Source organism: Pseudochaenichthys georgianus, chromosome 7 (assembly GCF_902827115.2).
Source record: "Pseudochaenichthys georgianus chromosome 7, fPseGeo1.2, whole genome shotgun sequence".
Lineage (NCBI taxonomy): Eukaryota > Metazoa > Chordata > Actinopteri > Perciformes > Channichthyidae > Pseudochaenichthys > Pseudochaenichthys georgianus.
In genome coordinates this window covers 34,132,407-34,148,390 of record NC_047509.1, presented here as the reverse complement: position 1 = coordinate 34,148,390, position 15,984 = coordinate 34,132,407, and the positions used below count along the sequence as shown (strand labels likewise).

The 15,984-nt window shown below is 43.6% G+C and overlaps 1 protein-coding gene across 2 annotated transcripts in view; it reads right to left on the bottom strand.

Annotated features, from left to right (window-relative positions):
• plxna1a (plexin A1a) overlaps positions 1 to 15,984 on the bottom strand; it is a 320,685-nt gene that overhangs the window by 60,656 nt on the left and 244,045 nt on the right. For both annotated transcript variants that reach the window (XM_034086873.1, XM_034086874.1), the window contains exons 13-16: positions 15,122 to 15,273; positions 13,932 to 14,052; positions 13,520 to 13,656; positions 10,702 to 10,869 (exon numbers count right to left, since the gene is read on the bottom strand). In XM_034086873.1, the coding sequence (XP_033942764.1) occupies positions 10,702 to 10,869; positions 13,520 to 13,656; positions 13,932 to 14,052; positions 15,122 to 15,273 (578 nt within the window). The remainder of the gene's footprint in view (positions 1 to 10,701; positions 10,870 to 13,519; positions 13,657 to 13,931; positions 14,053 to 15,121; positions 15,274 to 15,984) is intronic.

The following is a 15,984-nucleotide window of genomic DNA, read 5'->3' as shown; positions in this document are numbered from 1 at the left end:
TTCCCTTATCCAGGGTAAACAAGTCTGTCCCTGATTCCATTTGAATTGAGATTGGTAGCGGCCGAATGTACTGGACATTCCGCCTGTGACTAACGTTCCTATGCAACCGAGTGGTGCCAACGCAGCACTGAGGCAGAAGGCAACGTCCGCTTCAACATTCAAATGAGTTCACTGAGTTGTTCTGTATTACACAGCATGTTGCATCATACTTTCATCAATTAACACTTTCTCATTATGATAAAAGACTAATTAAAACAAATGTATAACATAAATATAATGAGCAGAATTGACACTGCAATGTGCAGCGGAAAAATAAAAAAAGGTATGTGTTAATATTGTTATTATAGAATGTTAACAGGGATCAAAAGGAGAGGAAAAGGACATGAGGGAGCATATATGTGAGTGAGCGTGAAAGAGAGAAAGGAGAGAAATAGGCAGAGTGATAAAGAACCGCAGAGATACTCTTCATTCTTTAATCACAACTCTCTCCACAGTGAGTACGTGCTCGCCTGCCAGTGAAGCCCACTGGACTGAATCCAGAACATAACAATGCTCGAAGTTGGCTTCAGCCTGAGTATCATTGTGTTGGTGAGTGGTGTGTGTAGCTCTGTTGGTGTAACAATGTCTACGGATTGATTCTTAGAAGATGTAATCAGTCTCTATGAATTGACTGATCATTGTAGAATCCGTACTACAGCTGATTTGATTGCCAATTCCATCTCTCAAATTTGGACCATGGGATTTGTGTTGGAAACATTTGGTTGCCCTTTAGTGGTATGTTGTGTTTGCGTGACCCAACATGATTGGTGGAGTCACTCATTTTGATGAACAGTGCGAGATTACTACGGCTGAGATCATGAAGTACCTAGATCATTCACAATCTTTACAATGAGAGGACTCTTTCCTCGTGTAAAGACAATGTAATGAGTCTCTTCTTGCCACTGCAACACTTACATTGGATTGATATGGTTTTCAAGTCGTACAGTCTTTGTGCCAACCTTGTTTTACAGTGGCAGTTGAATCTTCTGAGTTCTATACTCTGCGAGGAGACGTTCACTTGTGCCTCTGCTATCTGTGCCCTCAGAGAAACATAGTCTGTCCGATTCCCTATTGTGTGTCTTCCTGCAGGGTCCTCACCGCCCGGAGGGGGATATACTGTACTGTAGTCTCTCACACTGCTGTCTGACGTAAAAAAGGCTGAGACAAAACCTTCTATCTTGGAAAAGTAATAAAGGATATGCAGCTCCGTTAGTGCACATTGGAGCATTTTGTGTTCACATGCAGTGGGCACTGAATGAGTATTCTGGGCCTTGGTGAAGATTGTACTGTAAACACCTGTGGCCAACACCCACGGTTATGATCTCTCTGTGGACATCTTGCAGACTGGATGTGAGTGAAGTGTAATGCTTCTCTAGTCTAGACCATAAAGACAAGTGTTATTCAAATGTACTGTGGGCGGTGGTGGTGAAGTCGATAGGGACTTGGCTTGGCAACTGGAAGGTCTCCAGTTCAAGTCCCGGCAAGACCAAGTGCTACCGAGGTGTCCCTGAGCAAGGCACCGTTCCCCACACTGCTCCCGGGCGCCGTTCAAAATGGCAGCACACTGCTCCTAACACTAGGATGGGTCAAATGCAGAGAAATAATTTCCCCACGAGGGATTAATAAAAGTCCATCTTATCTTACTCCCTCTGTTGCTTGGGTATCTCCATTGGTGTGGCCATTACTATTACACCTACAGTCATTGTTCTGAGTGCTGACTTGTCTACTGTGTTGTTCATGTTGCTGTGTTTGATACTGTGGAGCAGAACCCCAAAGTAAAATTGCAAAAAAACGAAAGAAAAAAAAACGACAGCTGATAACATATTGACCGATTATCTTTGGACACCTCTACAACATCTCTTAAAAAAGCTGGCCATATTTCCCAGTTCTTCATCCCCATTCTCCCAGGATTCCATCTTGGATGGCTTTTAGTAATCCGGCAATACTTCCTGTATCTCCTCGTTGTGATGGACCTGCCCTGGGCCACATCAAGTATCCCTTGGACTCTCTGCTATTGGACATTAGGAGTGTTTTCACCACTGTTACCTTTGCGACTGCAAGTGGATTAGTGGTGACTCCAGCAATGACCCGCTAGTTCTGAATTGGAGGATTACATTGTGACGGCTGAAGCTGACAATCAACACCAGTCAAGATTAGGATGGGGCAATGTCTGCTGAGTCCTACCTCCCTCAAAAGGAAGCAGGGACATCGCTAGTTCAAATCGTTGCTTAATCCGAGGCAGTTGAAGTTCTCCCTGCAGGTTTAGATACCTGATCCAGAGTGACTACTTGTCCACAGGCCACAAGACAGACACCATGACTATCTAGTAATGTGTTCGCATCATTCTACTCACTGAGACATTGACTTGTAGGTTAGAGATTACACTCTTCAACGCTCTATCTCAGGAGGATAACAATGCCCATACCTTCTGGTGGGTTACCATTGATTTCCTTAAACGCAGGTGTCTTTTCATTGTCGACATTAATGTGACACTTATCCAGAACGACTTAGTGTAAGAGCACCAACAGCAGAGTGAGTGATTTGGTGATAGGAAGCCAAGACAGAGCCTCTTAATATATTGGATAGAGAGTCTGGCTGGCTAGACATTCATATCTCACAAATCCAGGAAGACTTAAAATAACAGCACGTGGGAATGATAAGGAGGGAAATGGAGTAATGTATAAAGGTAGACATACCATCTTTGGCATTGATAGCAGAGAAAAGGATTCAAGTCTGGCTATTCTTCTCAGCGACAGTGCTTTTTTTTTGGCAGGTTGCCCATACTGAGGCAACTGATTCCAATTCATCCGAGAAGATTCCTTTGGATAACAGCGTAATGTGAAAAATGTGATCTTAGCTGGCACTTAACAAGCCTTTGACCAATATTTTGACAACTGACGTAGGTGTAGAAAGGTTTGTCTGCGTCTACTTTTAGACGCAGAAAACCTTGCATTCACATTGAATTGAATTCACTTTCTCTTTATTTTTGTCAATCAAACTCTGCATTGATTGTATACTTTAGATGCACAAAAACCTGTATAAAACACTGCCAGAAAGGGAAAACCCCCCAAATAGGGCCTCTTTAAAAAATATATGGTTGTATAGGACATTTTTCAACACCTGTTTAATATTGGACATGGCTCACATATATATAATACAATAGTAACATTTTGACTTTTTATATTATATTATATCATCTATTTTTAAAAGACAAGGGTGGTTTTTCACAAAGTAGCAATGGATAAATTGAGAGATATTAAATAATGATTAAGTCCTTGCAACAATTGCATCATGGGACCAGACACACTGCACTTTTTACAACACAGCCTGTCCTCTGCCTCCCCCTCTCCTCCCCAGCTTGATGTATATTTGTGCTGAGTCCCTCTGTCCCCTGTGCTCCTCTCTTTGTCTAAGTGAGTCTCTTTAGCTCAGGTACATGCTTCAGAGAACAGACAACAAGACAATCAGGATAAACTCTCAGGGATAGCTGGGGAAATCTAGTGACTGTTGTTAGCGTTTCTCTCTGACTGCACCCCAACCCTGTCCTCCCTTTCTGTTGTGCTACTCCCTCCGTTGTTCTTTTTTCTGACCCTCTCTTCAGTCCAATCCCCTATCACTGTCTGTCAAAAATCCTACCACAGTTTTTTTCAAAAATAAATGTCAACAGCTTCCTGTACAGTAAGTTAATCAACCAACACTGACAAGCAGAAGATTAGCTAGACATTGAAATTAAATTAAAACGAATTTACTGCCTTACCAAATTCCCTCCACATCTGATTGACATGTCACCACTTCATCAATTCAGACATATTAGTGGACTTGTCAAATTTAGTGCATAAAAACATATATTATGAACTTGACCTCTGACAACAGAATTCATGTCATTATTTAATGGACGTTGGTGTCAAAGTCTTCTGAAAATCCTACAAGACGCCAGATATCCTTTTTATGATAATGGGAATGATTTGGCTGTTCTAAATAACAGATGACCATACCTAGCGGTGGAAGAACAAACACCAAAATGTTAAAACACTATAAAGTCCTGCATTTAAAATCTTACTTAAGTAAAAGTACAAAATGATTGACATCAATATAAAAAATATATAAAAGTAAAAGTAGTTATTTCAGAATCATATCTATTAAATCTCTGGGTAATACTTATAAATATGTTATTATTTATAATATTATCAATGTTCATGTATTAGTTTATTTAATTTTTGTAGCTAAAGCTGTCATGTAAATGAAAGAGTAACATATTGGCTTGCAAAATGTTGTGGAAAAGAAGTATAAAGCACCATAGATTGAAAATATTAAAAGTAAAAGTCACTCAACATTATACTTTAGCACAATACTTAAGTGCATGTACTTTATTACATCTCAACACTGACCATACTTATAGTGCTGCAGTGAAAACGATAGTTACGGCTGTAACTACGGTCTATGAGTCCCGGATGACCGCCAGAGGCGGTGCTTTAAGCACTGGATATGTCCATCGCGCGCATGCGCAGCTCGAGTACCAATAACAACAAAGTCACCTGTGACCCACGTGACACCGGCTATATCAGCCGGTATCGTCAGAGGATCTGTTCCCAGAATCTTCTCGCGAGCACACAAGAATTCTGAGTGACAGGGAACTCTGGCGGTCATCCGGGACTCATAGAACCGTAGTTACAGCCGTAACTATCGTTCTATTTCGTCCCTACTGACCGCCAGAGGCGGTGCTTTAGCACTGGATGACTTATACCAACAATGTCATGAATAATCCAAGCCCTTGCTCACCACTGGAAGCCGTGGAGCTCGGCAAAAGGACCCAAAGAATGGGGAGTGGCGACATTGACCTGATGACAACTGGAGAATGTGCCAGAAGACGCCCACGACACCGCGGCGCAGATGGTCTCCAGGGGCACCCCTCTCAGGGCAGCCCAATATGTTGAGATGCTCCTTGTAGAGTGGCATCTCAGCCTGATGGCAGGGGGCGGCCACTGGCCCCGTAAGCCTGTGAGATGGTATCGACAACCCAGTGGGGAAGCCACTGGTTAGAGGGCCTAACCTCCTTCAGTGGCGCCAGGGCAAAATCAAGAGTTGCTCCTCCTGCCGTATACAGGCAGTAGCCTTGATATATGCCCTTTGGGCACCCCCAGGGCACGGCAACTTCGATGTGCCGTACTCCTGAATGTCAAAGCGTGCCAGCTGGGCAGGCTGATTGAAGTGGGTTTGTGGAAGGACCCCAGGCGGGAATGCCACATTTGCCCAAAGGGCAACGCCTGAGAGTCCCACCTCGGGCATGTATTGTTTATGGAGAGGACATGCAACTCCCCGACTTGCTTCCCTGAGGCTATGGCAAGCAGAAATGCTGCCTTCGTGGGCAGCCACTTAAGCCCCACCTGGGCCAGGGGCTCGAAGGGAGGAGATGATAGGGCATCCGGCAGCAAGGGCAGGTCCCAAGCCGGAGCCCTCGGGGTGCAAGGGAGACGCTGCCGTAAAGCCCCTCTCATAAAGAGGGACACCGACCTGTGGCACCCCGCCGTCGCGCCGTCGACCCGAACATGTCGGGCAGAAATCGCAGCCACATAAATTCAGAGTGGAGTGAGAACGTCCACTATCTAGAAGGGACTGTTGTCTAAGCAACAATGTACATGCTGTCCCCAAGGAACACGCACATTCTTGCCCCCCAGTTGGGGTAGAAAGTGCGTGAGTGCAAGCTGCACGGCCCGAAGCTCTAGCACGTTGACCTGGCGCGCACTCTGCTGGGCAGACCGCTGACCCTGAACGGTCCTGCCCTGCCGCACTGCACCCCACCCTGAGAGACATGCACCTATGGTGATGGTCTCCTGGCGGGATGGGATGGCGCCCATGAGCACGCCTACCAGGAGATAGGCCCTGTCCCTCCAGCGTGACGGAGAGTGGAGCAATGGCTGCTGCTGCTAGTAACCGCACATGCAGAGCACACAGCACCCGCCGTGAAGATGTTCTCTGCAGATCATCCTAGTGCTAGGAGTCTAGTACTAATTTACAATGATTTAGCGCTACTGCAATCAAACCCTATGCTACCGGGAGCGGGAGCACTGCCCTGAGTTAATAGTTAAGCTCAACAGCAAGGTGTTAGCCAAGCGGCTGCTGCTAACAATCAAGCGACCAAGTCAGAACACAAATGTTAAGACCAGATAATAGCTTCTAAGAAATAGAAAGTGCTTACCTTACTCTCTGCATCTAAACGAACAACGGGTTTAAAGTATGACCCTCTGGGCTTCCATACTAAATTGAATGAGAGACCCAGCAAAAGCTGGGACTCAAATGCTAATGATAGCTCGGGTACAACGCCACAAGCAGAACTTTAAAAGAGCATAAGGGCAACTTTATGGGAGAGGAAGCGGGAACACTGTTGTCACCAGAAAGTCTAAGCCACAAACAATAAGACGGTAATCAGGACAACTTGGCTGGGAGAGGGTGCGGAAACACAGCCATCACCAGCAACAAGCTGACACCAACCTGTCTGTCGAGGCTCTGCACAGCTGGCCGCAGCTCCTGGAGGACGCGTTAACGACCCGTAGCTCCGACTGTCAGTCGCGAAGCTGCACACGGCCAGCTGTTTGCAGAGAAATCCCTCAGATCAAACGTTCAAACCTGAACGCTGTAGGCTACAAAAATGTAGCCACGGTACCCTCGTGCAGCGAGAAGATGAAAGGAACAGATCCTCTGACGACACCGGCTGATATAGCCGGTGTCACGTGGGTCACAGGTGACTTTGTTGTAATTGGTACTCGAGCTGCGCATGCGCGCAATGGACATATCCAGTGCTTAAAGCACCGCCTCTGGCGGTCAGTAGGGACGAAATAGAACTACTGTGACTGACTAGCGTAGCATCTTCCTGGCTTTCTAGCATGTTACATTAGTTTATAGACTGACCTCCAAAAAAAAAAAAAATAGGTTGTAATGACCTATATTAATATTAGTTGTTAAGCTTCCCCAAGCCTGTAGTTTATGAGGAAACATGGATTATTTCAGGATTTTGTCAAATCTGTCAGAACACCGGTAGTTAGACCTGGCCAGTATTAGTGAAATCGTTTTCTAATGGCTACCATTAAGCAGCAGCATTGGAGTAGTAGGCATTGCCTAGCTTAAAGGCACCTTGGCAGAAGGAGTGGCAAACCATTCTAAGCTCCACTTATCTATCTGGTTTGGGAGGAGATTTGAATATTATGTCCAAAATTGCTTCTCTAACCTCTGCCCAAATATCTTTCCCCGGTGTCCCAGATGAGCAGTCATTGATTTATTTTTGAAGTGCTCTGTCTTCTCCCTAAATGTAATATCATCAGCCAAGCACACTGATAATGCACTCTATTTCCCTCCCCTCGTTGTCTTCTCTTCTCACTGTCTTTCATCCTCTCTTGCTATCATCAACCAAGCAGAATGGTAATGCTCTTCAGGCGTGCATGTATTAGCACAAAGGCAGACAATGAGGCCGATATGAACCGATATGATCTCACATCGCACTGCCTCGTTTTACTTTCTACCTGAGCCAGCGCGTGCCTCTGTGACGGGGGAGGGCACTGGCTGACACGCACTGGCTAAATTAAAGCCTCCACTAGCTGGAAGCAACACACACAGCTTTGTCGCCGTTGGTGAGGTGTGTGCTGTTTGGTCTTCTCAGCCAGATAGAGGAGGGATCTAGGGCCAAACATCAGGGACTCTGGGAATCAGTGGGGTGTGTGGATATGCGTGTGCGCGCATGTGTCGTTTTTTATTTGGGATCATCACTCCTGAGTGAGCTTCCTGAAGTAGAACCTCAGTTTTGAGTGCCACACACACACACACACACACACACACACACACACACACACACACACACACACACACACACACACACACACACACACACACACACACACACACACACACACACACACACACACACACACACACACACACACACACACACACACACACACACACACACACACACACACACACACACACACACACACACACACACACACACACACACACACACACACACACACACACACACACACACACACACACACACACACACACACACACACACACACACACACACACACACAGGGGGGTGTGTTGCAGTGATTGGGCCTCAGCTGCTTCTCGGTCAGTCCTACTGGGCAAAAGGGAGCAGGGCAGGATTCATCAACACTCTTCTCTAACAAGCTCTGCATCTATCTGCCACCATCTACTGATGAGTCACCACAGGGAGGAAAGCAACACAGAAAAAGGGAAGAAAGGAGGGGCAGGAGGGAAAAGGGCAAACATGTGCTGCCGGTATCAGCACCTTGAATACATTGAGAGAGATAGTTCATGAAATAAGTGTAGAAAATATAGAACGGAAAGCATACAGCAGGTGTTTTGACATATGGTAGATCAAATAGGGTTATTAGAACAGGTGGGTAACATATACCCAACACTGTAAACTCAGTGATCTGGCAACGTCGAATCACAGGAGGTATTTTGTAATAGACATGAACATTATGCAGAAAGACTTTACCTTTGTCACCCACCAACATGTTGCTCTTAGATATACACTTAGAGATGTGAACCCAATCCCAACAGGACTTCCATTAAAAAAGAACCAACACATAAATAGTCTCAATGGGTGCTAAAACAACCTCCTTCGCAGGGTACAAAGTTGATCATGGAAGAATCACCCAACGTTACAGCAGATATTAAATTCAATGGTGGGCTAGACATGAACTCATTTCAGATCCTATGCGATGGAAGCAGAGAGGTGGAAAGCTATCCTTCACAGATGTCCTGGGGAGGGACACTGCTCTCATTTTTGGAAATCTAAGAACTATAAGTGCTAGAAGACTGTCGGGTGAGGTCTCTGGACTTAAAAAAAAATAAATCCTTGATTAGTCGAAGACATATTAATATCACTCGACCTCCCGTTTTGAAAAATAACGCAGGATATATGAAGCCAGAGAAAAGCCCAGAGGAAAAGGTTTGGTACCGAAGTCTCCATCATAAAGACCAATGTGTTCCTGTGGCTGCCCTCCCACTGGCAGTACTGCATTACAGGATATGCAAATCTGAGTTTGAGTGAGGGGTGCATTAAGAGAACCGTTTCATGTGCCATCAGCTGATCAGTATTAACTGCCTCTTCAATCAACAATCTAATTCAAACAATCAATGGGCTGTATAATCTGACAGGCTGACACGGCCATTTCTCAAATCAGACAATCAGACTACACCACTGATCATTTTCCAACTAAAAAATATCTTGCTTGAGTTGGATGAAAAGTCCCCAGAGGAGCTGTCAATCTACGTCAATCCAAACCAAACTCTAGTTTAACATTTAAACCTCTTTCCACTTGGACACAAGCATTTTGATTGTTTTGCTGCAGTTATTGAGCTCTTCGAGGAACTCTTGAGAGCTGCTTGGATTGATGTTAACGGCCATTATGTTACGGCATTATTATATACCAATCCGCATAGTGAAGTTTGCTCAATTTAACATCAGCCGTGGAAAGAAATCACATCTGTGTTCCTCCATCATAAAAGCACCATGGAATAGTTTTTCAGTATTATTTTTTTCATATTTGGGGAGAAAGGGACACCTTCGATTCATGATGGGTGACTGCACCAAGTAAATGAAAGAACAAGAGAACTAGAACAAGAAAACAGAGCTGGATAAAAGACATCAAAGAAATCCGAAGAAGAAGACAGACAGGAAGTAAACACGGTACCACTTTCCAATAAGACTACCCTTATAAAGGATTCATAAAGGGTTTATAATTAGGTTATGAATTAGGTTGTAAACACTTTATTAATCATTAAGAACCATTTATAAACCAGTTCTAACATAGTTTTCAAACATCAACACAGGCTCACTATTTGGCAAGATGACTAAGCCTTATATTGGCTACTTAGCGAGAATCAACTCGGTGAGCAACAGATACCAAGGATGCTGGCTGATGAAGAAGACGAAGTAAGCTAAGTAGCCAATATAAGGCTTAGCAGTACAGATAAATGTGGGCTCACTATTTGGCAAGCAACCGGTCACAGTTGCCCTGTTTATCTCATGTCTTATAAAAGCTTATTAATGATTTATAAAGTGTTCACAACATAATTAATAAATTAATTACAAACTATTCGTAAACCCTTTATAAGGGTAGTCTTATTGTAAAGTGGTACCTTAAACACTAACTCGAACACGGTATGGGCTCTGGCAATGTTTAAAGACTGGCTAATGGGAAAGAACATGTGAATACTTTGACAGTAATAGAAAACCTCTACCAGTGCTGCCGTCATTGTGTGTATCTCTATAAAATGGAAGAACCGTGGCTGCAGTTCAAACTGTGACGAAGCAGAAGAACGGACTACTTTTCCTCTGGGAGGGCAATATGATCATTGTTGTAATCAATACAATCATGTTGAAATGGTTCTGCTGTGTCAAATTGTTGATTTATTTAGTAATAGCCATGTAATAAGTGGGATAATAGGAACCCTGACATAGTTCCTTTTGCTATATGGACTGGCTCGCTGCATACTATCCTTTATTTGGCTGGTATAACAGTTCTAATATCCTATCCTGACCAAAATGTGTTATTTGTTCAAATGGTCAATGGACAACAAAAGACACCAAGCAATGATTGGACCACAAAGGAGACAACAAACATAGCACAGTACCTGGCAATGCTCCAGTCCGGTTCAATCCTCAGGACGGTGGGGTCTTCAGTGTAGTTAAACTTCACCTCAGCGTTTTGGAGCTCAGCGTCATCGATGTCCACAGTGACTAACGCACTGCTCACGGCTGATCCAGCTGGGGTAATGCACACGATCTCATTGGCATTCCTCCTGGAGGGACAGACACAAGAAAAGTTGGATGATCCAAAATCAAAAATGCATTGGACAGAAAACAGTTTCAACTCAGACAGAGATTCTACATTTCCTCAGAGCCCTAAGTCACAAACTGTTGTGATATTTGAAATATATTGGAGTCCTCCTGTCCCACAGGACATTTCTAATAAATAGAGCGATGCAGGATACAAACACCAACAATATGTGGGAGCCCCTCTGCAACATCCTGCAAAGAAGCGCTCCAGAATAATCTGATAATCACCTTTAAAACTCAATTGTTATAATACAGAGGCAATGATTAGTTTCTAGTTCCAGCGACTGTCCCTAAATACTGGGGTCCGATCTGAAGCCATGACATATTTAATGACTTGCTCATTGTGCTTGTAATTACCATTGTCCAGTCTGGAAAGTCAATTAGTCTCTCCCTCTCAAAGTCATATTGTAACCTGCTAATTGTATTAGATAATCCCATTTGTGAGCAATGCACTTCAGCAAGTCAAATCCTTTGTGGCCTGCTGGGTCACAGGGATTACAGCTGTCTCATCAAGTATTTACGTTTGGTTTGTACTGCAGTAAAGCTCTTTGAATTAATGTGTTAAGTTTCTAGCCTTTTTATTGTGATATCCAAACATGTGTACTTTACTACAATATACATGTTGTGTGCATGCTACTGTCTGTGGCTGCACAAGCACATTACGAGGCATTTGTTCTTGTTTAAATGATATATGTCCGCATATTATGCAAACTAGGTATGTATGCAAGGCTTTGCTAGATGTATTTTTATTGACAAAACCTATTTTTTATTTATATTTTGAAAATCAAATCATTTACTCTTTCAGACGCTCTTCGAGTCATTGTTGTAGTATATGTGATGGCTGGTGTAAGCCATCCTCTACAGCAGGGGTGCCCTCACCTTTTCAGCTTGGGAGCTACTTTTAAAATGACCACGTCAACATGATCTACCTACGTTAAAAATGCTAATCATATATGTATGTGTATATATACACTGAGTATACCTTATGTTGGTGTACCTTGAATAACTTCATGAACCCGTATGGCACAATGCAACTCGGTACATTCAATTGGAAAGCTAACTAGGTAATCAGCTCGCCGGTGATTTGCAGCTGGCGCGGTTGACCGTGCATGTGTGGTGAACTGCGTGTTAGAAAAGATCTCAGACTGGCTGACCTGTACGTCAATCAAGTGGCACATGCAATAGTAAGGTAGGCTAACTACCCACACTACCTTCGCAATCGACCGGTCGATCGACGTATTGGGCACCCCTGCTCTACAGTATGTGTTTATTAATGTATGAATGTATTTATTCATTTATTTATTTATTGTATTTATTTATTTCAAAGTTTTTGGAGCAACCACTGCCTTTATGTAGGTGACAGAGTAGAAAGGTGAGAAAGAGGCAAATAGTGCAATGGTATGGCATGTACCGCATTCTTTTTCAGAAAGGAATGAAATGTGAGTTTTCAATGGAGGGAGAGCCACACACACCACTGAGAAACAAGTCGTGTGAAGTCGTGTTTAATGAAGTTTATGCCTGCTATGAGTGGTGCGCTGTCAAGGCTCAACAGCACCAGTCGATAAACACTGGGGGAGCATGTGTGTGTGTGTGTGTGTGTGTGTGTGTGTGTGTGTGTGTGTGTGTGTGTGTGTGTGTGTGTGTGTGTGTGTGTGTGTGTGTGTGTGTGTGTGTGTGTGTGTGTGTGTGTGTGTGTGTGTGTGTGTGTGTGTGTGTGTGTGTGTGTGTGTGTGTGTGTGCGCGTGTGTCCATGCGTGGATGTCCCATAGGCAAAATACAAATTGCAGTCCCCAGTAGCGTCTCTATCTAATATGTATTTAGCACAGTTGAGTGGTTGCTTCTTTTCTGGGCCGTGACTTCACAGGAGAAGTGTGTGTGTGTGTGTGTGTGTGTGTGTGTGTGTGTGTGTGTGTGTGTGTGTGTGTGTGTGTGTGTGTGTGTGTGCGCACACTTTAATGTAGTGTTTCATTGTGCCTCAATACGCCATGATAGTCACACAGAGAGGGAGAGAGTGTGACAGAGAGTGAAAAAGGAAAACTCTCCCTTGTCTAGTCACCATAGCAACCCCATTCACAAAGACACACATGTCCCGGCAACCTTCACAAGATGCCACAAACACGGTCACACAGTTAGGGTGTGACAGATAAGGACAGCGTTGCTGTGTTGAAGTGGAATCTGCTGGATTACTGCGAGCACAGGAATGATGCAGTCACATCAAAGCTAGCATACGGCGGCTTCAACAGAGATTAGCTGTGAGAGGCTAATCCAGGCCTTTGACAAGCAAGTGTGTTGGTACACATGCTTGTCATGCACTAGATTAAGGAAAGCCTGCGTGAGGGCAGACATAGAGCAACAAGCATGCAACACACGACATGCTAACCTTACACAATGATGACATGTCATATCTATGTCATTTTAGACTTTGCTGAACATTTACATGCACTAACACCTATATAACACACTGCAGGAAAGGGAAGGAAATAGGGCCCCTTTAAGCATCTTGCACAAGGACACAATAACATGTCGACTGCAGGGGCTGGAGATCGCAGCACCCTCCAGTTGGAGGACTTCCACCTACTCCCGAGCTACAGCCTCCCCACACATGGTCCTTACTTTTTGAAGTAGCAGGGCTGCTGTCCGATGCCCACTGAGACGTAGCTGCCTGCGTTGAGTGAACTTCCCTCGATGGTGACCCGGGTGCCCCCAGAGATGGGCCCTTGAGAAGGCTGGATACGGGTGAAGAATGGAGTCTGGAGGAGAGGGAGTAACATTTATTTTCACTTAGGAAATAGAATCAAAATGCTCGAGTCTCGGTTATTCCCAGAAATGTTACAAGAAACATCAAGAATATTCATATTATATTCACACACATCTGTCATTTCAATGCACCTTTTGGAGTACTCATATTTCCAGATGACATCATAATCAATGATGCCTTAGTTACAGACATGTTCTTAATACATAATGATATTTCTTTAGTCATCACGGTCTAAAAGAACGTACAGCCTCTTTGTATGGTGCTTACCACAAAGGTGAAGGGCCTGGGCGACAGCGCTCTGTAGTCGTTGACGCAGTCCCTCACACACACCTCCACCGGGGCTTCCTGTACCCTGTAGCTGGTGGCGTCGTTCAGCAGACACACTATTCTGTGGTTGGAGAGGGAACAAGTCATGACGACATCTCTAAAATCGTACTAAATGCTGATTTTAAATTGGTCGCTTCCTAAGGCATTATAGCTTGCAGTCAGTGTGTGGTACATCTTTTGTTAGATAGGGACAATGCAATTAAACATAACCTGAACATGATGGGCTGAACAGAGACCTAGATATGGCTAATTCTGAACTCTTGGTCCTTCTCATGTAGTTTAGTTCAAATATACAGCTTTTAGAATTATACAACCACACAACTCTACCGATATGAAATTACACACAGTACATATACCACAATGCACCTTGGCGATTTATAGTTCAATGAGCTATTAATGGGTATAGACTCGGGTTTGCTTTAAACCAGCACTTCATCTGTGTTGTAAAATATTTCTGGAATTCATTTTATTTCAGGGAGTTATGTGCTCCAGAGATGGAAACCCGTTATGGAGAAGCTGAGTGTCCATAACTATATTTTATAGCTTCTGTTAATCAAGAGGTTTGAATTTTTTTTATTTTAAATCGAGTATGGATTTCACCTCCATGTGCGTTAGGCTTCATAGTGTATGCATTGGTACTAAACTAGATGTAACCTGTGTTTCAGGAGGAGTGAAAGAAGCAGGAAGAAACTAGCAAAGAAGGAAGGGACGATATTAAATAATACGTCTTACACATGCTAAAGTGTTGCATGGATGTCGGGAAGAATGTGCAACATAACTGACGTGTGTGTAATATTTTAATAGAGATGGTCTCTATCTCAACATGCGTCACTTCCCAACTAAGTGCACTACAGAGATATTGTTTGATCTGTGTGAACTCAATTCGTCAGCCGCGTAGAACCCTGCAGAGGAGTAAATGTCAGGATGAGAAAAATAAAGAAAAGCGCATATGTAGGGAGTATTGGAGGGGAACAACAGATGGAATTCACACACGAAGAAAAGCCTATTACCGCCATCCATCCAGCTGCCGAACGCTCCCACATACAAACGTGCTCTCGTTGAGGTGCCATTGTCACAGTGTGTGAATGTGTCTCTGTGCTTGCGAGTGTGTCCTCTGTCCCTGAACGTACCTCTCTGCGCTCACATACTCCTCCTCGATGGGGACGCAGGGCACCTTGCCCAGTCTGATGCCCATCTGGATGTCTCTGAACTGCAGACCCAGGTTCTCCCCCAGGATGGTCAGCCGGGTGCCCCCTTGGCGAGGCCCCGTCTCAGGGAACAACTGGAACAACACGAGGGATATGGAGGACATTATTGATACAAGACAAATGCTATGTCATTCACTGAGTATGCAAAGCTTTGAAATGTTACATTTATTGAATTTCATGTATTTTATTTAGCAAATGAAATCAGTAGTAAATAGGTATTATTATCAGAAATGTACCATGAACAAATTAGAAAGTAGAACAATTCCACTACATATGATTACTGGATTCAATCAATCATGTCCACTCACTTGATCTGTTATTTCAATGCAATATCTTTTTTAATATTTGAAGAATATGAAATGTCATGTTATTCACTCAGTTTAATGCTAATAGATAATGCTAATGCTAATGCTAATAGCTTTACATTTTCCATTTATTTTACATTTTCATTACCTATATTTAGCTTATATCGATTTATTTATTTTTTTACATTTTGAGCTTTTCATTTGGATTCTTCCATTTTCTTCTTCTCAAATACACAAAAGAGACAAAAGAGCAATACGATCAAGGACACAGACACATAGTGTTATGCGCACACGTGCGTAAACACACACACAATCAAACTAAGGCCAGACAATGTATCCATGCTATCATAAACTCTTCCCATTCAAATGGTTTAAAGTCTGAAAATGGTTCCCAGACATACACACACACTATAAAGAAACCTCAACACACCATACACACATGCACACACACCCCACCAAATTGCCCCTAACAGGTGATTT